The sequence below is a fragment of the Solea senegalensis genome, linkage group LG4 (genome assembly GCF_019176455.1).
Source record: "Solea senegalensis isolate Sse05_10M linkage group LG4, IFAPA_SoseM_1, whole genome shotgun sequence".
Classification (NCBI taxonomy): Eukaryota; Metazoa; Chordata; class Actinopteri; order Pleuronectiformes; family Soleidae; genus Solea; species Solea senegalensis.
In genome coordinates this window covers 25,615,783-25,638,792 of record NC_058024.1, presented here as the reverse complement: position 1 = coordinate 25,638,792, position 23,010 = coordinate 25,615,783, and the positions used below count along the sequence as shown (strand labels likewise).

The following is a 23,010-nucleotide window of genomic DNA, read 5'->3' as shown; positions in this document are numbered from 1 at the left end:
TTTAAACCTTGAATATGTGGCCTATAAACACACACCCCCAGGATGTCCATGTAAGGAGTTGTGTTTTATTCCCACAACAAATTACCATGCAAATCACCAAGCCAGTGAATCAGCATCTTTGTCACCAGAGAGGAGAGAGTTGGAAAAACACCTGTACACAAGTTTACATTTGTTGGCCTGTGTTTGGACATTGATACAAAAAATTATGTTTTATAATGTTCAAATTTAACACGCAAAATCTGGTGTTTTTTCTCAATCAAATACAAAAAATGTTAATACACTATTGTAACATGCAGTAAATTGTAAATAACTGCCAGATATTGAAAGTTATTCTGGGAAAAATGGACAAAACATTTACTCACAGGACATTTTCTGGCCCTTTTATGGTTAAAATAAGCAAAAGTTTGAGAACTCTGATCTACAACAAAGACTCTGTTTTAAATGTGACGCCATCACCTTAAATACTAACACATTCACCCTCAGTACCTGTCTGTCAGACAGACAGACAGACAGACAGACAGACAGACAGAGACACTGCATACTGAATGGACGTTGATGGTCGTGAGTTGATGGAATCTCAGAGAAAGGCTGGCCTGAGTCAGGGCGGTTGATCCCCCCGGGGTGTGAACAGTGTGTGGTGAGCGAGAGGCAGAAGGGACTGAAACACACACACACATACACACACACACACACACACACACACACACACACACACACACAGGAATCCCCCGACACATCTGCTTCTGCAGAAACATGGAGAAGGCGGGCAAGACTGTATGAGCAATGAAAGGGAACTGAACGTCCCCGCGTGTCCCCGAGTGTAGCTGTGTGGAATGGACTGTGAAAGGCTCGGATGCTGAGTCCCAGCTGTGCCCTCTGTCCTGGGACTACAGTGAGACTCAGAGGAACCCTTTCCTCCAAGCCCTCCAGGCTACACTGGACATCCACAGCCAGGATAGGGCTCATCAGATAGGCGCTCAACTCCGCTTTGACCTATAAATAATAAGTCGTTTTTTCCACATGTCAATGTGGTGTTCTCCCAGTTTCACACCACTTCTCAAATTGTAGTTACAGCTTCACGGCGAGGCTGAATCTAAAACAGAATAGAATTTTGTCCGTCATAAAATGTTAAGATAAACTAATGCAGTCCACCGAGCCATGAATCACACATTTGATTAGCGTATGAAATATTGAGGCTGTTCTCCGCGGCCCGGGGGAGAGGCTTTGCCACATAACGCCGACGCTGCTCGTCTCGTCTCAGCAGCAAAACACGACTGACCAAACAACCACGGCGGTTAAAAGCCACGCAAGGCGACTGACTGACAGCACTGAAGGACACAAAAAAATGAATTCCTGCATCTTTACAACCGCTGCCATTACAGTAACTGATCTCTCCGAGTGCTGGTACGAGGTGTTGACACATCATCAACACTGACTTCACTGAACTGAGCTCGCTGCGATATCTGTGAACGAGCCTGAGACTAATGACACGGCTGCCAACAGGCACGGAAGGAAAGACCCAACACTAGACTCACCGATATTTTAAACTGCATTTTGTGAACTGCTCACTCACCTGCACCAAAGTCAATAGTGTTCACGATCATGTAAGTCACGACAGTTTCATGCAGTGATGACTCCGCCCACGTTGAGTAGGTACTATTTTGTAGTGGAAAACCAACCTCAACTGTGCCGGACCGAAGTCTCGATGGACTTTGGTGCTGGAAGTGAGTGGTTAACAAGCTTTGGTTTTCAGCTGAAAAAAGGAGAAGATTTTATTTGTTAAGTTTATCCACTATACACTTGTAGCACGACTCTACGGAGCCCCTAAAGGGACATCGGGAAAAAAACTAAACGTTTCTGGTGCGCACGAGATACTTTCTTGTCATTTACAATTCAAAAATGTGGTTTGTGTATTTAGATACGACGTATTTATAGTTTGGCAGCGACGGTATCGGAGGTGATCAGCCCCGCCTCAGTGGACACTCGCTGCGTACAGTACAATGGCGACTCCGCCCACATTGAGGCGGTACTATGGTAATAGAAAACGACCCAGACCGGGTGGAGTCGAGCCGTGCATGGCCGTGCTACAAGTGTACAGTGGAAAAGCGCCGTTAGTGTCTAGGTTCCAGGCTGGTTTACAGATACAAACCCTTAGTGCTCACACGGCACGGATCTGTGCCGCAGGTGCGTATTTGCAGTGGGAATAATACATAACTCCTTATATGGACATCCTGGGGGGTGTGTTTATAGGTCACATATTCAGGCTTTAAAACGGTTTTCTTTTCATTGAGTCAAAGTTGTGATTCATTTTATATCACATTTTTAGTCGTGACATAAAGTAGCAATATTAATAAAGTCACAAATTTAGAGCGTTTTTCTTTACTGTGATTCCGAGTACTCAGGTGTGTTTAGGTTGTGCTGAAAAAAAGGAAATAAGACACTCTGTATTGCTTATAGCCTCTGTATATACTGTAATATGTTAATACAGAATGTTCTGTGTTCTAAGGGTTAATGATATTTCGATTCTTAATACAACCACACTTCAGCTTGAAGCTTGTATGACTCACATAAAGACGAGAAGGCCCACTGATGTTGTTCTTTTACAACATCTAGACATCAGCTCCTATAGTAAGACTCAACATGCTGTGCAGGAAACATAGACTCACCAAAGCAGCATCGACGGAGAAATCACAATTCCAGAGTCACTCTAAGCTGTGCTGGATACAAATAATGAAACCAGTGAAAATTGGACGGTTGAGGCTTCGATTTGCAGCTCTGCTTGTCTACCGGCCGACGTGTCCCTCGGCGAGACACTTAACCGCACACTGCTGCTGTGCATGTGAGTGGATATGAAAGATGTGTGATATAAAAAGTGCTGCACACAGATGATGTGCCGTGTGAATATATTTGTGAATGTCTGCAAAGCAGTGTTGAGTAAACACAGAGCATTTACCATTTTCATATTAGAAATACTTAACAAACTCATAGATTATATATACATATATATATATTCTAACTAAACACATTTCCTCATTAAAATCTCAACAATTGGGTTTTGTCTCTTTAACGTCCGCGCAGCCCCCGCTCGACTGGTAGCTCGTAGCCGGTCCGTCCAATAAAGCTTTTCAATAAATGTACAGCACGAAGCCCAATAAAACACGGAATCTCATCTCTGCTGCGATGTTCTCTGGAGGAATAACGATACCTGCAGACTTTATTTATATCTGAGGCAGCAGTGCTTTACTTCATGAAATAAAATAATACCTTCAAAGGCCAAAAAATGACAACAGTACGAGCAGAGAGCAGAGGAAACTGTCAGAGCCCGTGTCCCACATCCTGAACTCCACATTTAAAGCAGAAGACCTCTAGAAAAAATATGACCACAAAGACTCGTGTCTTCTGCTCTTCCACAGCAACATCTTGTGAATTATTAAAAGCACTTAACGGGTCATTCGTATGCAGTGCTGTCTATGGTTTTGTTCAAAACAATGACTGAGTTAAGCAGAAAGGCATTAAGTGGACTTTGATTGTGGTGAAATTATTGCACTTTTACCTCCGTAAATAATATCTATATTACATGCACTTATTATACGGACTTATAGAGTGAAGTAAAAATTGAAATGCAAAGTAAAAATTGTCAATCTTAAACTAGGATTTTCACTCATACTTAATATTTCTGCAGCATTAGCAGTGGTAGACAACCATGCAGCGTGAAACTACATTATAGAACATCTGTATAAATGTATTTTATTTATCAAAGGCTGGACGTCACGACAGTGATAAGTCATTTGTCTGTTGTCATGTACGTAACATCGAGTTATCTTCAGTTTGTGCGCATCGGCACAACGTTGTGTTGCTCGCGTTTCTTTAATAGCAGCGTTAGAATGCAGGCTGATGACGACACCTGCTGTGCCAGGTGAAAATGAAATGCACCTGCCACACACCGCACGCTGCTGTGCTGCTGTGCTGCTGTGCAACAGGGGAAAAATGATTTATTTATATACTGTATATATGTGTATAATGGAGGATTAAGCAAGTGATTGACAAGCAAATAAACAGATGGCTTCACACCTCTCTTTAGCTGGTGTCACCCTCCTCCTCCTCCTCCTCCTCCTCTGCTCCTGCACCTGGCTTTGATACTGCATTGTAAAAGACGTCCTTATTATTATGATTATTATGATTATTATTAGCATTTCTGTCTGAATACTGAACTCCCTGAACAGCAGCATGTTCCTCTACACCATGGTGCTGCTTCATTGAACACATAAGACTCTGTGTTTGTTTTGTGTAAGTTTTTTGTTATGTATTAGTTTCAAACTGTCTTGCGTACCTTTTGGTGATTCTTATCTTTGTTTTAGGATTGATTTTAAAATGATGTTGTTGGTTTTTAAAGCTCTAAACAGTTTGGCACCATCTTATCTCATCTGGACTTCTTCTTCACGCTCCATCCAGAGCTCGGAGGTCTATAAACAGGCTGCTTTTAGATTTTAGTGCCAAAATCCCGACTAAAAACCCGGGGCGATCGGGTCCTGTTGTGTAGCTGAAATAGTTACCCATGGAAATGATATCTGCCCCCAACATTGAACATTTCAAATCGCTTTTAATGGGCCACCTCTTCTCCTTGGCCTTCACTTCAGGATAAAAGATAGTCAACCCGGACACTTCTATGTCGTTTTTAACCATTTTGCTGTTTTATTATCACAATTTTACTGTTTTACTTCTATTGTTATTGATATATTATTATATTTATTATACCTTTTATGTTGCTGTGCCTTTAAATCTGTGAAGCACAACTGTGAAGTTGTTTTTTAAATGCTCCAGAAATAAAGTTGACTTGACTTGACTAGCCACAGTTTCAATATAACACAAGTATCTTGGTAATATCTGTTTAATATACAGATGCGGCATAGATTGGACCATGGCGTCATGAAGCTGAATTTGTCCCTTCTCTTTCCTCTTCCTCTTCATCGTCCTCCTCCTCCTCCAGGTGCAGACGACCACCATGTGCATCTCTGTCAGCCTGAGCGGCTCGGTGGTGCTCGGCTGCCTCTTCGCTCCTAAGGTCCACATCATCCTGTTCCAGCCGCAGAAGAACGTGTGCACCCTGAGGGTGGCCACCACGCGCTTCAGCGTCACCACGGGCCCGGGCTCCAGTTTCTCTCAAGGTAACGCCTCATTCACAAAAACATGGTGTTGTCACTGGTGTGACGTGCTCTCGTCTTCTTTGTGGTGTCCTCTCTTTGTGTGTTTGTTATGCTGCTTTGTTTGTTTGTTTGCATGTCACCATAATAATAACCATTTATTTGATTTATGAAGCACTTTTAAAAAAAAAGCATTATTATTATAATGCATGATACCACCATTCATTTACACCTCTAATAGTGGCAGGTGCGTTTATTTTCTCTCTACTTTTAACTCTTAAGTGCTCACACCCGTGGTAATTTTGCAGTGGGAATAATACACAACTCCTTATATGGACATCCTGGGGGTGTGTGTTTATAGGTCACATATTCAGGCTTCTTTCGTCTTCTTATGTGTTGTTGAGTCAAAGTTATGGTATATTCATTTTACATCGCATTTTTAGTCGTGATATAAAGTTGCAATAATTGTGTAGAAGTCACAAAATTAGACCATTTTTCTTTTCTTTTTGTTCATAAAAACGAGTGAAATTTGAACTGTGTCGTATTTCACAAATTTCACAAATTCAATATGATTTTAAACAACAACACATACTTTTTTCCTCAGGTGTGTTTATATAGCTGGTGAAAATGAAAGAAATGTTTGTGTTGTGCTGAAAAAAGACACTCTATATAGCACATTCTTGTAGCCTCTGTATATACTGTATGTTTAAATATAGTAATGGAAATGCTCTGTGTTGTAACGGTTAAATTATACAGGAGTATTTCTCTGTAGCAAGAACTAAAATGTTGTGTTTCTGTTTTGCAGCGTCAGCCTCCAATGTTGTTCCGACGGTGTGTAACGGTCGAGAGGTGGTGGACTCCACGACGTCGTCCTTGTGAAGGTGGGCCGCGTTCCCTTGGCCCAGGCATTGTAAACAGTTATATAATCACTAGTCCTGAGCTGATCAGGTGTCTCAGATATTAAAGAGGTCATGCAGAGACGATTGTCCTGACTTAGTTGTCCTCAAAGTGCTGTGAGTACAATGTCCCGATTACTTTTTATTTTTGTTCTTTGACTCTTTAGCGATTTTAAACACGAGATGCCACTGAAGTCGCATAATAGCCCTTCTTTTTATTGAAGATTCTACTTGCAACGATGGAGTAAATTATAGTAAATCTGTTAAATGTAATATATAAGCGAGACGTTTTTAATGTAGATTTTGGTGAACAAGTTTGTGCTTTCTTGTAATTTATGTAAATAAAATGTGTTTTTTATTAATACTAATGACAACCTGTAGTCTGAGTGTTTATTTACAGTGTATGCAAAAATGATTTCAGGTTTCCATCCACGCACACACTGATGGTGACGGTCTGGCTTCTGTGGGCGATTTGTAAATCAACATCACGATAAATCCTGCTCTTTCTCCTGTGCCCTTGAAGAAAGCTGCCTAAAAATGATCACATCAGTGGTGTAAGAATTTCAATTTAGGCAGTTCACAAGATCTTCAGATTCAGATTGAATTTTTTTTTTTTAATAATAAATAATAATAATCATATATATTTCAGTCTTTCACACTTCTCCATCTGCTGAGACCAAATATCATCATCTGCTGGTGCCAGGAATGCACACAGCGATCAGTGTCAGTGATTCAGACCCACACGCAGGATGCACACTGCCATCTTGTGTTCACATTGTTTGGTGTGCTATGTTGTTGTGTTGCAGCCCTGAACGCTTGAAGTAGAGACTTGATGTTCAGCGAGGAAGTGGACGGATAATCACAGCACGGTTTCACTTTATTAGATCTGCTCAGTGGCCACGATCAAATTACCGTAAAAGCCAGGTACAGCACACACTGCAACAACATGACGCCGACAGCAGGAGCCGGAATGTCAAATCTGTTTGTAAGTGTTACAGAATGGGTTTATTGTACTGAATTTTTGCATATTAGTACACAATTGTTTTTTTTTTTTACTTTGGTACTGTGAGCATATTTAACACATTTAACTCTTAGAACACAGAGCTTTTTTCAGCTGCTTTTTTCCATCACTATGTTTAGAGCTGAAACTAACGATTCTTTTCATAATCGATTAATCTGTCGATTATTTTCTCCATTACTCAAGTAATCATTTGGTCCATAAAATGCCAGGAATGGAATGGAAATGCTGATGTTCTCAAATGTCTAGTTTTGTCCACAAACCAAAATGATTCAGTTTTAATGATTTCTTTGTTACAGGGAGCAAAGAAATGAAGAAAATATTCACATTTAAGAAGCTGAAACAATCCAAAATCTTGTTTTAATCATGAAAAAAGCTCCAAACCGATTAATCAAGTATCAAAAATAGATTAATTTAGTCATCGATTAATCGAGTAATTGTTTCAGCTCTAACTTAAACACACAGTATATACAGAGGCTCAATCTGATGACACATGTCTTTCATTTTCACCAAGTATACAAACACACCTGAGCAAAAAGTACTAAATCATTTTTAAAATCTGATTTAATTTGTAAAGTTCGGAACTACGTCACAGTTCAAAGTTCATTTGACTCGTTTTTATGAACAAAGAGAAGAGAGAAACGCTCTAATGTTATGACTTCTGCACAATTATCGCTGCTTTATATCACAACTAAAAATGCAATATAAAATGCTAAATAAAAAAAAAAGCACAGCGTTCAAACGTGTCACTTGTCGTGTGTTTTTGTGACCACATGTTTACGATCACCTTCTCCTCCTGGTGAAAGGTCACATAGCATGTCGTGATCCCCTGTCATTTACCACTCATGAAGTGTGAGTCCTGTGAACTTGGCTTTAGCCTGTTCCTGGCATCACAACCATAACTCTGGCAGAGAATTGACAGAGAGTGCATATACTACCCATAAGAGGTGTTTTAAGTGTATAATTGTGTGCTTTATGGAAGGCCGCCATCTTGAGATGACAGGTTTCTATGGCAACCAGAATGACTTTTTTTTTTTATTTAACCAGGGGGAAAAAAACACATTGAGATTAAAAATCTCTTTTTCATGTGGCCAAGACAATCGGCAGTACAGTTACAAACAGGTTGACAGACAAACAGTCAGCAGCCATACATCCTATAAAAACATAACATAGTCAAATAAACACAGGATCAGGATCATAAATCACACAAGAACTCGACAGAATCATAAATATCAGAGAGCACATCGACAGACAGATGTGTCTGACTCCAAATGGTTCAGGATTCTCCTAAAAACATCCAGTGAGACCAAGAAGTTTCAAATGTTTCTGTAGTTCGTTCCGGGGCAAAGGGAGCAGCAAAAATAAAAAAAAATACAACTTTTTCCCAATTCAGTTCTGACAGTGAGAGAAAGCCAAAAGACCGGCATCAACAGAAACACACTGCAAAAAACAAAAACACACACAGGTCCCAAAACACCAGCATGTTCAATAATGTGTAAGTTCTCTGGGCCTGTGGGGGGCGCTGTCTGTCGTGCAGCTCTACGAGCAGCAACTACAATACTCTGGGACTATTTCATTCTTACTTTATTAAAAGACCATGTTGAACAAGAGGATGAAAGTTTTCCTCCTGTTACCCTGCAGTTGTTATGTTTTTATGGTTTTAACTGGGCAGTAGTTTGCTCCTCGGGGCGTCTAAAACCATTTGTATCATATTTACTACACAGGTTTCTGTGTAGTAAATATCTTGATCAATTAACCTGAGCAGTTATTTCCTCTTGTAAATCATCTGGTTCCTGTATTCTGTCACTCCACTGCAGGCAGTGGAAGGTTTTTATTTTGGCCTTTTGAAAATGGCTAGTGTCATTGAATCATCCACACCCGTTTAGCAGGAAAGTCTTTATGCTATATTAACCAATGTATGTGTATTTTTAGATGTCAAACTGATTAGAAGGAGAGGGGAAAAGAAAGTACATTGAAATGTCATGTCTACTGTGAGAAGTGCACGTGTCTGAACAAGGACACAAACTGTTTTTGTGCCTACCACAAAATGAAATAAAAAGGCTGTAAAAAGTTATATGTAATAATAATAAAAAGAAAACAGAGACAAAAACTGCCTCTAGATTTTTAAAATGTTATGGGCAAAATTTGTTTTTATTTCTAAATTGAACATTATTGTAGCAAAAGATCTACAAAAAATAAACAACGGTCCATAAACAAAACAAAATGTTACGTGTCAATGTGAAGACTGCTGTATGTGAGGAACACACATGGCCACAAGATGGCGGTGTTGCTCTTCACTCTGTCTCGACGTCAGTCAAGTCCAACAACAACAACTGCAGCAGCAGCAACAAGAAGAAAAAGAAGAAGAAGAAGAAGAAAAGACAGTGTAGCTCCGCCTCTTCCTGTCACTGTAGCGACTGAAACTTCCTGGAAATCATCAGCGGTCGCGTGTGTTTGTTCGTTCTCCAGCTGTAAAGCGAACCTGTGTTTGTCTGTCACGCCTCAAACAGGTGAGTTCGTCTCTCTAAAGGTGTAGTTTGGTGATAATATGCGGAAGAGAAATCACAGAAAAATAACTCTTATTCAGTTTGTTAGGGTTTAATTGTTGTATTGCTTCATACAAATACTGCGCACTGTAACTGCTCCGTTCACGTACGTAGTCATATTTTGTGAATGCAGTGGACCAGATGTCAGCTGAGGGGCATGTCTGAGCTTGTCCAGGCATCGTGTCCATGTCCAACAAACACGAGCAGCTTTTTCTTCGCAGGCTTTTCCATCAGAATGGCACCAAAGAGACGAGCTGCTTCTGCTGCCAAGGCTGGTGCCAAGAAGGTGAAGGAGGAGCCAGAGGCGCCGAAGCCCAAGGATGCTTTCACTTCAGCCAAAGAGGCTCTGCTGGCTGCAGGTCCTCAGGTCAAAGGCAGGAGGAAGGTGGACGAGCAGTGCTCGCTGTCAGACTCTGGAGAGGTCAGATTAAGATTAAGATTAAGACATCCTCATGTACATGTGCTGCCCAGACCTTATTGTGTTGTTTCTCCTTCCAGATTCACGAGGACTACGATTGTATGTTGAATCAGACAAACGTTGGACACAATAATAACAAGTTTTACGTCATTCAAGTGATTAAAGAAATCAACCAGTTCTATACGTGGAACAGATGGGGAAGAGTGGTAAGTTTGTCCCACTTTGTGTAAACTCCTAGTGTAGTTGACCAAACTAAGAATACCATAACTCTCTCACACACACACACACACACACACAGGGAAATCATGCAAACTCCATGAAGAAAGGCCCTTGTTTGGACCAGGTTGGGAACCCCCAGTCCAGAATAAACCCGGGGTTAAAGCAGCCTAGATTATACCCCGGGTATATTATGGTTTATGCCGCTTTAACCCCAGAGAATAAATTAGCCTAGGCCAGAATATACCCCTCTTGGCCAGAATATACCCCTCTTGTGTAAAGAGGTTTTGATTGTATTTACACAAGAATGACTTAATTGTTCAACATTTTAATCCACTACATCAATATCAACCCTAAGAAAATGTCAAGTGTGTGAGCAATTGGAGACTTGTTTTGGATAAATGTATGAAACTTACTAAAGTAGTTGATGATTTTTTATGTCCTGCGTTTTGATGAAAAAAGCTCATTTCATGAACATTTTTTATTTTTGGCTAAAATATAGATTATTCCAGGGTAAATAACCCTAATGTCTGTTTTGTCCACAAACCAAAATGATTAACTTTTAATGATTTTTCTTTGTTATCCAGAGCAAAGAAATGAAGAAAATATTCACGTTAAACAATCAGAAATCTAATCATGAAAAAAACATGACTTTAAAATAGTTGTCGATTAATTTAGTAATCGATTAATAGATTAATTGTTTCAGCTCTAATTTGCAGTTCATGTAATAGAGCCATATATGTCCATGTTTCTTGGGTCTCGGGTCGTGAAAATCCATGTCCTGATCCTTATTGACTCTTGTGATCTTTAGTTAAATTACCATAATAATGGCGATAATGTCTGATTGACTGTCTTCTAATTTCATTTTTAAATTCAGGGCGAAGTGGGCCAATCCAAACTTAACTGTTACACCAAGCTCGAGCAAGCTGTCAAGGACTTTGAGAAAAAGTTCAAGGACAAGACAAAGAACAACTGGAGCGATCGCACAAATTTTGTGTCTCACTCTGGGAAGTACACTCTGATTGAGGTGGACGGAGAGCAAGATGCTGAGGTCAAGGTAATCTCATTAAAAAAGGACCAAGTTTGAATGTGAGGCCATGGATTCAATGTGTCAGATATTTTGAAACTTTCAGAACTGTGTGTGCACATTTTTCAATTGCAGGTGGACGTCGTTGACGGAAAGAAAGAAGCTAAAAATGTCCTGCCTTGCACCCTTGATGCTGCTACAAAAGACCTCATTGAGCTTATTTTCAGCAACGATATGTTCAAGGAGGCCATGGAATGTATGAACTTAGGTAGGTGTGTCTCAGTCAGCCCGGCCCTGAATGCATTCATGTTGGCAGTCGTCGAACATGCGTACACTGACCTGTTGAGTAACATATCTTTTGCTCTAAACTGGGTTTAGTAATGCAGCTTTCAGTCTTGTAGATGAAAAGGTGCAGAGTGCAGCGTGTAAAGGATTGATTTGTTGCTACAGAGGGTGACGACGTCTGCTTTTACCTAACCTAACGACATCACTTTAGCTTTGCATTGTCGACACATTTTCTAACACAGTCCTCATTGTTACGTGTTGTATTCTAACTTCTGTGATCACCCGGAAAAACTGTTTGCACCATGCAGTTTAAAAAAATCTAACATTAGAGCTTTTAATTCCATATTAACAACGTAAATCAACTCTTACGTGTTTATCCTGATGAGGAATCAAATGAATGTGGACAACATAACATTATATGAATCACACTTTATTTGATTTATTTGATTATCAAAACAAAAGAGCAAGCGCAATAAGCCTGAGGTAACACAATGTCTACTTCAGCAGTTAGTTCCACTTTAGTTCTCTTCTCTGTTTTCATACAAGCTGTGAACAGATGAACAACCTGTGATAAAAAGGAAGAAGCAGATTGTCTTGGATAAACCTTGTGTAACAGACACTGCAGATATCTTTGGAGGTGAAACAGTAGAACAAACACTGGTTTAGTAATCACATTAAGAAGAAGTTTGAAGAAAGTCAGGCTTCTCTTAAACCCGTGTAAGAGTAGGTCACACAAAATACTTGGCACTTAACCTATAGTCGATTTTTTTTTGTGTGTAAAAGTCTGTATTAACACAAGACTTCTCTTCTCAGCAATGTCAACACGTTTCTAACGTAATTCCCAGTGTTGCATATTTTATTCTAAAATTTTTGTACGAGAGCTGCAGCTAATTATTGAGTAATCTGTCGAGTATTTACTCGATTAATCGTTTGGTCCGTAAAATGTCAGAAAATGTAGAAAAATGTTCAGTGTTTGTCAAACCTGGAAATGATGATCTTCTCAAATGTCTTGTTTTGTCCACAAACAAAAATGATTCAGTTTGAATTATTTCTTTGTTATAAGATATTCACATTTAAGAAGCTGAATCAACCAGAAATCTTACTTAAGTGATGAAAAAACCCTCAAACCGATAAATCGATTATTAAAATAGTTGATGATTCATTTAGTGATCGATTATTCGAGTAATTGTTTCAGTTCTAATTTGTACCCAACCGAAGGAACAGATGCACACATTTTTTTTATAGCGAAAACAAACAAAATAAAAAAAATGACAACTTTGTGTTTGTGTGTGTGTGTGTGGGTGTGTCTTTTCTACAGATATCAAGAAGATGCCTCTGGGAAAGCTCAGTAAGGTACAGATCGCAAAGGGCTTTGAGGTGCTGGAGGAACTTGAGGCCGCCATGAACAAAAAGAGTGGAAGAGCGCGCCTGGAGGAGCTTTCCTCCAAGTTCTTCACCACAATCCCTCACAACTTTGGGCGGAACAGACCGCCAACCATCGACGACAAAGAGATCGTAGAGAAGAAGAAAGAGATGCTTATGGTGAGTTTTAGTGTCTCCACATTACTGTTGGGACGTGGTGTCATTGAGTGATGTTCTCGCGGTATAAAGTCACTGTTCTTTCTGCGTAAAGGTGCTTGCTGACATCGAGCTTGCCCAGACTCTGAAGTCAGAGACGGAGAAGGCTCAGGAAGAGATGATCGAGAAGGTTCCTCACCCTCGCGACCAAGACTACAATTCTCTCAAATGCAAACTCTCACTACTGGACAAGGATACAGAAACGTTCAAGGTACTCATGTCATAAATGATCATAGCACTTAATGGATACAGAGTGCTCTGTTGTTGTGAGTGATGCTTTTTTCCCCTCTGTTTAAAGGTCATAGAAAAATACCTTAAAGCAACACTGTGCCCCAATCGTAAACCAACAATTGTCAATGTTTGGGAAATCGATCGGGAGTCGGAGGTAAGAGCCACAAAATGGTTTAATACAATATTCTCACAAATATTTGTATTCTCACAAATATACCATTTATATGCATTTATTGCCCATTACAGGGTGAGCGCTTTAAAGCAAATGACGGTCTGGAGAACCGCCGTCTGCTGTGGCATGGTACAAACATAGCGGTGGTGGCAGCCATCCTGAAGAGCGGTCTGAGGATAATGCCTCATTCCGGAGGCCGCGTCGGGCGTGGAATCTATTTTGCGTCTGAAAACAGCAAATCTGCCGGTTACGGTGAGGCTGTATGGGATAATAAAGGAGGTGATAATGATGTGATTGCAATCCTAATGGCACACCTGAGGAAAAGTCACATTTTTCTCTCATCTGTTTTCAGTACGAACCTCTAAGAACACTGGAGTGATGTTCCTGAACGAGGTCGCCCTCGGCAAAGAACACACCATCATCCGAGATGACGGCAGCCTAAGAAAGGCTCCTGCAGGCTATGACAGTGTGGTGGCACGAGGGCTAGTGGAACCAGGTAAAACACCTTCACGTTTTCACTCACAGTTAAGACGCATGGAACTGTCGAAGGACGATCGTATGTGAAATAATCCTAAACTGCATCGCGGTTTTAGAGTGAAGCCAACGGTATCAAGGTCCGTTTGATGCACGTGAGTCAGTCAGAAAATGTTCACTTACTATCAGAGGAGGGGGACACTAGACTGGAGTCTGACTTGAGACTTGCTTGACTAACGCTAAAAGACTCGACTTGCACTTGATTAAAATGATCTGAAATGACTTGACTTATGGAATATTTAAATTCTCTCAAATACCACTACAATTTGTCTTTGAAACACAGAAAACATTGGGTGTAATTTTTTTGCGGCTTTGCATACAAACCTGGCAACCGATTTGACGCTTTGAAATCCCACAAAGGAAGATGAGCCGGGAACTCGGCTGTTTTAAGCGATCAGTGCGTGAAAGCTGCCATTTTTTAGCCTAATGTCAGTATTCTTTACATTTTAGGCTCTGTCGTTTCATTTATTTTCATTTTCTTAATGTTAATTATTCAACAACAATTGAGTTGTACGGGACCATGACGCAGTCCTCACATTGTATGATTTCTGTTGCTGTTCGAAGTTCAAAATGAACTTGGAAATGTGGAATATCTGAGAAATCATCTTGATCGTCTGTATTCATAGAACTTGACTTGCTTGATTCATGAAAGGATGACGTTGGACTTGAAGGTGAACACCTGAGCCCGGCCTTTGACTTGCAAATGTTGTGACTAACGGCCTGAATGTGGCTCTGCAACTACAGAGAAATGTCTTCTCTCTCTCTCCCAGGGCTGCGAGAGAGAAAACAGAATGAGAAAAGAATGACGTCATTATTTTTTCGCAGCCCTCGTTTGGGAGTTCTTGCAGCTTGTTCGTGACACATCATGTCCAACAACTATTGCGTGATTGGACAGAAATTTGGAGTGGGCGTGGTTAATGCAGAAATGTTGTCATTCCTTATGAGAACTTCTGCTCTTGAGTTTCACAGCACACAGAATCTGAAGGCAGAAACAGAGAGAGGTGAACAGAAACCTCACAGTTCAGTAACAGAGAGAAATGTCTGGCAGGAGAAATGGGGCAATAAGAGAGAGACCAGGGCAATTATTTTCATAATCGAATAATCTGTCGATTAATCATTTGGTCCATAAAATATCAGAAAACCTTAACAAATGTTGATCGGTGTTTGTCAAACATGGAAATGATGATGTTCTCAAATGTCTTGTTTTGTCCACAAACCAAAATGATTCACTTTGAATGATTTCTTTGTTATCCAGAGCAAAGAAATGAAGAAAATACTCACATTTAAGAAGCTTAAAAAATCGGAATATTGTTATAATCATGAAAAAAGCTTCAAGCCGATGAATCGATTATCAAAATAGTTGTTGATTAATTTAGTAATCGATTAATAATTGATTAATTGCTTCAGCTCTATATAACTGTTGCATTAAGTTCAGTCAAGATAGTTCAAAATTTGTCCTAATGTTTTTAGCACTATGGTCTTATTTACATATGAGTAGCATATGTATATATATTATAATATTATACTAATATCAGTTGGGTTTTTTGACCTATACAACATTTATCCAGCAGAGGTCGAACATGTGTTTATCAAACATAAACAAGCATTAAAAAGACTTGGAGGTTGCTGGTTTCCCGTCAAAGTCTGGACCTTTTCTGGGTGGAGTTTTCTGTGCGTACTCTGGTCTCCTCCCACCAGTTTAAAAACACGCAGGGGTTCATTGAACTCTCTAAATTGTGAGTGTGTGAGTGAATGGTTCTTCATCAGCTGGGATTGGCACATGCAACGAATGAAATGAATAACCCCAGTGTTAAATGAAGCTCAAGTCCATGTACCGTGCTGCATTATTTGTACAGTAAAATAGTTTTCTACCTGTCTTGTCTGTTCAGATCCTTCTAAGGACGTCATCATCAAACTGGAGGGCAAGGATGTCTCTGTGCCTCAGGGTAAACCCATAAAGCAGCCCCAGTACGCAGATTCCCACTTCAGCAACAGCGAATATCTCGTCTACAGGGAGAACCAGTGTCGCATGCGGTACCTGCTGGAGCTGAAGATGAAGTTCTAAATCCAGCTCAAAGGAAAACAGGCAGGTCATTTGAAAGAGAAGTATCTTTCAATCCTTCTGTATGCGGAGCTTCATTAAAAAAAAGCCATAAGTTTGGCTGTGCTTTTCATAATCTAATACGGTGATTGTTTTTAATAAGTAATTGTGGAGACGATTGCATTATGGATACCTTATCTGTGCCTTATCTTTTGCACCCTGTAAAACGTCAGTCTATAGACGACTCGCACTATCTTGTGTTGTTATCATGACAGAGAACGTGTCCTTTCACTACTTTTGCCCGATCTTGGTTTGTAATAATCAAATAATGGCTTGTAAACATTTGCACTATCTTTGTTTTTTTTTTCGAAATGTCATATTATTGCACCTGTTGTTGTTTTATTTTGTTATTTGGCATTGCAGTTTCTGGTATGAGTTGCTTACCTTTTGCGCACATTGCAATATGTAATCCGAGGGGAAATGAAAACATAAATCTGTCCCTCAGAAAAAAAGAGTCTTGGATGTCGTGAAGGAATTTGCCACATGCTGTTGTGGTTATATAACTGAATAAATGGTATCCCTTACACAGGATGTGTACAGGTGGATGAATGTTTGCAGATGTGTCTCATCACTGGTACCGGGATCCATCTGTTTTTCTGAGCTCTAAAAGTGCTTCTGTAGAGCAAAGACGTGGTATAATGAATGTCATTAGAAGCTTTGGCCGGATTTCATGCCCCAACAGGTCTTCCAGCTACATTGCGGTGGTACCATATTTCACCATATGGTGTCAGTAGCGAGCAACTACCATTGAATGTAAATTGCTTCAGACATTGCTTGAACCAATGATCAATAAATATACTAAAGGAACTACTACTACTACTACTCTGTATTTTCAGTTTTTTTTCCTTCCTTTTCTTCTATTTTGAGCTTTAAGAGACTTGTTTGTGTTCCTGCTATTAATGGTAATTTTGGGTGATTATACCATTGTAGTAGAAATAGTAATTGTTGTATTAATGTGTTAAATATTAACATTAAATGTGAATGCATATTATCTAATCTACATGTACTAAAAAAAAGTTTTTTTACAAATAGCAAGAAAGCAAGCTTCTCCAGTAATTAATATGACTTGAGCACAGACAACTGTGTTTCCTTTTAAACTGGTGTCATTTGGGACCCAGGGGAGACTGAGCTCTGCTTGTGGACAGTGGACTGTGTGTCTGTATGAAAAAAAAACAACAACAGACAATCACACACACACACACACACACACAATACAATGTGTGACTGTCACTGCCAAACACAGAACAAGACGGGAATGAGAGGGTTTCTAGAGGAGGGGTGGTGAAATCTAAAATCACCATGGAACCAGCGATCAGTGATTTTTAATGAGACACATGCATGTGATGTGCAACAGGAACTGGACACCTGGAGATTTTCAAACTTCATACGACGAGTTGCCTGGATCTTTACCTGTCTAGACAGAGAGGACGTATATGGGTAAGTATGCACAAGCAGAAATAAGGTTTGTTATGTTTTGATTTATTATTATGATTTATTCTATTTGCATTTTTTATTCTTGACGACATATTTGGTGTCAGTTGCATTATGTAAGATGCAAGTTCAAAGTTCACATAGTACACCATCTCCTGCATATATAGAGTGATATTTATTATATATAATACAATGTAACATATATAGAGCTGCAACTAATAATTATTTTCAGAATCGATTCATCTGTCGATTGTTTTCTCGATTAATCGATTATTCTGTTGTCCATAAAATGTAGTTAAAATGTTGAAACCTGGAAATCATGATGTTCTCAAATCTCTTTTGTTTTAATGATTTTTTTTTCTTGTCAAATGGAGAAAAAAACCCAGAAAATGTTATTATTATTATTATTATTATTATTAATAATAATAATAATAATAATATATAATTTAAGAAGCTGAAAAATTAAAAAGCTTGTATTCATTTTTAAGAAAAACAATTAATCAAGTCATCGATAAACTATCGATTAATCTTATAATTGTTGCAGCCCTAAACATATATACAATAATTATTATTCAATTAACTGGCTGATTTGCACTTATTAATGTAAGTTTCTGAATGTTAAATTAAGACACTTTGTCTGTCATTTGGTAATGAAACTATCAGATGGGGAAAGAAAATCAGCTAAACACATAAGCCAAAAAAAACTTGAATAGATTTCTCAAGATCATCATCATCGTTAGCCATAGAGAAATCCTGATTGCACCTTTAAGTATTCAGTAGAAGTTTTCATACTTCCATGTCATAGGTGGGAAGTAGAACCAGGATGGGGGCTGAGGGGAGGGACATTGTTGAGTTTCATGGCTCGTGGAATGAAACGATGTCCTTGTAATCCTGGCTCAGACAGCTGTGAACATCTGTCCCTGACAGTAACAGTTGAAACAGGTGCTGAGTGTCTCTGTGGTTCTGGTGTGGATGCTGTGGGGAGCAGGAGATGGTGCTCACAATGATTCCTTTGGCTTTGTGCAGAGGACAGAAGTTTATCAAAAAGGCTTCTGTAGCAGGTTTTTCCCTCCGTGTCCTTAAATATGGAGCCACTGTTGTTGATGCCCAGGGGAAAAATTCCTCCGTCACTGTCGAGCCAAGGAATTTAAAGCTAGAGACTGACTTCACCTTCTCACCCTGTTGATGTGGACGAGAAGGTTTGTGCTGTCCTGACCTCCAGCAGTCCACTCCTAAATAAATATAATTATCAAGGCTAAAGCTGTGATTACCAGTCATGTACATGATCACTTTCAGTCCCTGATATTTTTAGCCTTTTTCTGTATTGGATTTTTTTTGGGGAGCAGGACTTTGATCCTTTAACTTTGTTAGTTGATTCCCCTGAAATAGACAATCCAAAGTTAAATAGATCATATCTTGGCCTAGAAACTTGACTTATGGAGACATGTTCTTTCCAAGTATTATTCGATTTGCCCATGAAAACCTTACTTACCTGCACGTCTACTTTTGTTTACTGTTTACATCATTACTACTTCATTTTGTCCTTTGATTATAGGCATCGTCAAACAAGGTTGTCATCCTTTTTTGTAACAGATCATGATTTTTATGTAACTACTAAGAGTCAGAGACATTTGATTGTTGCCTCCTCCCCCTCCCTGTCACCTGCTGTGATCCCTGCTGTGGTACAGTGGGTTTTTTCAAGTCCAGATGTGACCAGGTCATACATGGTTGCATATCGTTCCAAATGATCCACTCTAATTCCTTGTTGTTCATCTGACATGAATGAAGTTCAGGGACTTATTAAACTTCTTCCATGATCTTCTGATAACTTCTCTTCTAATTATTTTAAGAGTTCTCCAAATTTAGCCGATGAGAAGTGATTTACTGAGATTCCAGCTAATCCAATTTTGTTGGCTGCCAGGCACATGTCATGAAAGACATATTAATACTCAAAACTTCCAAAATAGCAGAAAATGGTCCTGCATATTGAAGCTTAACTTCCTTGTAGTAGTAAAAAGCTTTAATATATCTTTGGAAGTTATTTTCATGATATTTGATGGATTGCTAGAGCTGACCAACTCCAGCAAGCTCACCTGCTCCTGACACCAGATTGTCTTTTCTTCTTCTTGTGACAGACTGTACGATACATCCAAACATGAAGAGATCTGAGAAACAAATGGAGGAAGCTGTGAGTGAATAATGGCCGACAAGACTGTTCCCATGCTCGCCTCACCGCCAAACCAATCCATTCCAAATCTCACCACCGCCCTATGGGAGCTCAATCCCACCGTGCCTGCCAATGTGAACGTCGTCACAAGCTCCCAGTCACAGATCAAGGACCTTTTCGGGTTGCTCTGCATGGTGACCCTTAACCTCATCGCCTTGTTGGCCAACACCGGTGTGATGGTGGCCATCGCTCGAGCGCCTCATGTGAAGAGGTTTGCGTTTGTGTGTCACCTGTGTGCGGTGGACCTGGTGTGTGCCATCCTCCTCATGCCTCTGGGGATCATATCCAGCTCGCCGCTCTTTGGCACCGTGGTGTTCACTGTTCTCGAGTGTCAGGTTTACATCTTTCTTAACGTCTTCCTCATCTGCATGTCCATTCTCACCATCACAGCCATCAGTGTGGAGCGTTACTTCTATATCGTGCACCCGATGCGCTACGAAGTCAAGATGACCATCAACCTCGCTGTTGGTGTGATGCTCCTCATTTGGTTCAAGTCTCTTCTCGTGGCTCTGGTGACGCTGTTCGGGTGGCCGGCTTATGGACACCAGAGCTCCATCGCGGCGGCTCATTGTTCTCTACACGCAAGCCACAGTCGTCTGAGAAGCGTATTTGCTGTGCTCTTCATTATGGTTTGTTTCCTGGTTCCTGTAGCGGTTATCTTCGCTGTTTATTGTGCCGTCTACAAAGTAGCACGCACTGCAGCCCTGCAGCAAGTCCCCGCTGTGCCAACATGGGCAAATACGACCCCTGCTAAGGATCGCTCAGACTCCATCAACAGCCAGACCACCATGATCTCCACCGCCCGCTGTCTGCCCCAAAGACTATCCCCAGAGAGGGCCTTCAGCGGAGGCAAGGCTGCACTTACTTTGGTGTTCATCGTGGGCCAGTTTTTGGTCTGTTGGTTACCCTTCTTTATCTTCCACCTACAAATGTCCATGACAGGCTCCATGCATAGCCCCGGGGACTTGGAGGAGGCTGTCACCTGGCTGGCTTACTCCTCTTTTGCGGTGAATCCGTTCTTCTACGGCATGTTGAACAGACAGATCCGAGAGGAGCTGGTGAAGTTTCGACGCTGCTGCTTGACCCAGCCTGTGGAGTTTGGGGCATCCAGTCACGAGGGCTCCCTTCAGGAGAACTTCCTGCAGTTCATTCACAGAACTAGCAGCACGCCTGAAACCCACTCCAGCTGTGCCAACTCCAGCCCCAGAAACACCTTAGGCCAGAAGATAAATATTCCCGGACAAATACCAAAGGAACATCCTTAAGCGCTGACCAACACGAGCTATGGACTGTGATGCTAACACATTATGCCAAGTCACTTTTATTTAAGGATATATATTGGCATTTCACATCTCTACTAACAAGCCTTTGAAAGGATTATTAGCCTCCTTCACAGTTCGTCTGTTCCCTGTCAGTACTGAACTTGTATGGATTCCTTTCCCCATCACTTATACATTGAAATTGCCTGAAGAAGTGGCCTTTATTGACAAGAAGAACCATTACTGTGACCAATAATCTGTACATGTCAGTGTGGTTTTAATACAGACCTAAAAAACATTGCCTTTAATTACATTCCGCACACCCAGTGCCGTTTACCGTTTAATAGTTATAAAAGTGTGTCGTTTAGCAATGTATTTATTTGAATTAGAGTTTATTTAATAGAGGCACAAATGCAATAACATTGAGAACTGCACAGCAATTGTGAGATGTGATGTATGTACAGCAATTTGTATTATTGTTTTTGTATAAATGTTTTATAAATGTGTAAATGTGGAGTTCACTAAAATAACAAAGACAAATTATATTGTATATTTGGGAAGTGATGTAATGTGAGTGATGCACTGTCATCACCGTTTCTCCAGTTTTTCTTTTAGTTGGAGGAGCCATCATCCAGCCAGGTTTGGTAAAGCTGAATTGTGAGTAAAAAATGACAAGCTTTGTGGAAACTGCAGTGCCGGTGTGTGACTGTCATCAATGGCCTCAAGAAACACAAAACCAAACTTTTGCAAAGCTCATTTATTGCATTTGCACAAGTGATGATAAATGCTGCTTTTGGAGTGGTGCTGCAACCAAAGTCTAAAATTATGTTTAACCCTTTACCAGGCACTCATTGAAATAACTCTGAGGTTTGTTGCTTTATTAGCTTTATGAGCTTTATGGTTCCTTGCCCTTCTATGATAAAAAAAAAATCTGACTTTTTTGACTTTTTTGTCAAATTTTGGACGACATACTAACCAATGACTTTTTTGTCAAAATTTGGACAACGTGCTAACCTATGACTTTTTGGTCAAATTTCTGAAGACATACTAACCTATGACTTTTTTGTCAATTTTGGACGTCATACTAAAGTATGACTTTTTTTTACTTTAGTATGTTGTCCAAAAGTCAATTTTGGACGACATACTAAAGTATGACGTTTTTACTTTAGTATGTTGTCCAAAAGTCCAACATTTAGACGACATTCTAACCTATGACTTTTTGGTAAAATTTTGAATGACATTCTAAAGTGTGACTTTTTTGTCAAATTTCTGAAGACATACAAATCTATGACTTTTTTGTCAAATTTTGGACGACATACTATAGTTTGACTTTTTGATCAAATTTTGGACGACATACTAACCAATTACTTTTTGGTCGAATTTGTGAAGTCATACTAACCTATGCCTTTTGCGTCAAATTTTGGACGACATACTAAAGTATGATTTTTTTATCAAATTTTTGAAGACATACTAACCTATGACTTTTTTGTCAAATTTTAGACGACATACTATAGTTTGACTTTTTGTCAGAATTTGGACGACATGCTAACCTGTGACTTTTTGGTCAAGTTTTGGATGACACACTTTGGTTTGACTATAGTATGAATTTTTTTCAAATTTCTGAAGACATACTATACAATGACTTTTTTGTCACATTTTGGAGACATTCTATAATATGACTTCTTTCGTCAAATTTAGGACAACTTACTAAATAATGACTTTTTCGTCAAATTTTGGACGACATACTAAAGTTGAACTTTTTGGTCAAAATTTGGACGACATGCTATAGTATGACTTTATTGTCTAAATTTGGACAACATACCAAAGTATGACTTTTATGTAAAATTCCGGACGACATGCTAACTATGACTTTTTGGTCAAATTTGGACAACATACTATAGTATGACTTTTTGGTCAAATTTTGGACGAC

General features: G+C 39.8%; 3 protein-coding genes across 4 annotated transcripts in view; all 3 read left to right on the top strand.

Annotated features, from left to right (window-relative positions):
• Nucleotides 1-6,405, top strand: part of grm2a (glutamate receptor, metabotropic 2a) — a 34,982-nt gene extending 28,577 nt beyond the window's left edge. Inside the window, exons 5-6 of the mRNA XM_044024407.1 lie at nucleotides 4,988-5,165; nucleotides 5,947-6,405. Of these exons, the coding sequence (XP_043880342.1) occupies nucleotides 4,988-5,165; nucleotides 5,947-6,020 (252 nt within the window). The 3' untranslated portion in view covers nucleotides 6,021-6,405. The remainder of the gene's footprint in view (nucleotides 1-4,987; nucleotides 5,166-5,946) is intronic.
• A 3,051-nt stretch (nucleotides 6,406-9,456) lies between these two features.
• Nucleotides 9,457-16,982, top strand: parp3 (poly (ADP-ribose) polymerase family, member 3). 2 transcript variants are annotated; one of them, XM_044024409.1, is made up of 11 exons: nucleotides 9,457-9,565; nucleotides 9,809-10,022; nucleotides 10,100-10,225; nucleotides 11,113-11,292; nucleotides 11,398-11,530; nucleotides 12,866-13,089; nucleotides 13,181-13,336; nucleotides 13,424-13,510; nucleotides 13,603-13,780; nucleotides 13,881-14,024; nucleotides 15,952-16,982. In XM_044024409.1, exons 2-11 carry the CDS (start codon nucleotides 9,837-9,839, stop codon nucleotides 16,125-16,127), a joined length of 1,590 nt encoding a protein of 529 aa, XP_043880344.1. In that variant the 5' UTR covers nucleotides 9,457-9,565; nucleotides 9,809-9,836; the 3' UTR covers nucleotides 16,128-16,982. The 2 variants fall into 2 exon arrangements, with proteins under 2 accessions (XP_043880344.1, XP_043880343.1); XM_044024408.1 differs by having other exon boundaries at nucleotides 9,458-9,565; nucleotides 9,823-10,022.
• A 475-nt stretch (nucleotides 16,983-17,457) lies between these two features.
• On the top strand, nucleotides 17,458-21,592 carry gpr61l (G protein-coupled receptor 61-like). Its single transcript, XM_044024680.1, has 2 exons — nucleotides 17,458-17,600; nucleotides 19,730-21,592. Exon 2 carries the CDS (start codon nucleotides 19,794-19,796, stop codon nucleotides 21,084-21,086), a length of 1,293 nt encoding a protein of 430 aa, XP_043880615.1. The 5' UTR covers nucleotides 17,458-17,600; nucleotides 19,730-19,793; the 3' UTR covers nucleotides 21,087-21,592.
• Nucleotides 21,593-23,010: the final 1,418 nt, after the last annotated feature.

Bases quoted from the DNA above. Each gene is read 5' to 3' on its own strand.
- parp3 (XM_044024409.1), top strand. From the start codon at position 9,837: ATGGCACCAAAGAGACGAGCTGCTTCTGCTGCCAAGGCTGGTGCCAAG. The intron at 11,293-11,397 runs GTAATCTCATTA...TTTCAATTGCAG, and splicing joins AGCAAGATGCTGAGGTCAAG to GTGGACGTCGTTGACGGAAA. The intron at 14,025-15,951 runs GTAAAACACCTT...TTGTCTGTTCAG, and splicing joins ACGAGGGCTAGTGGAACCAG to ATCCTTCTAAGGACGTCATC.
- gpr61l (XM_044024680.1), top strand. From the start codon at position 19,794: ATGGCCGACAAGACTGTTCCCATGCTCGCCTCACCGCCAAACCAATCC.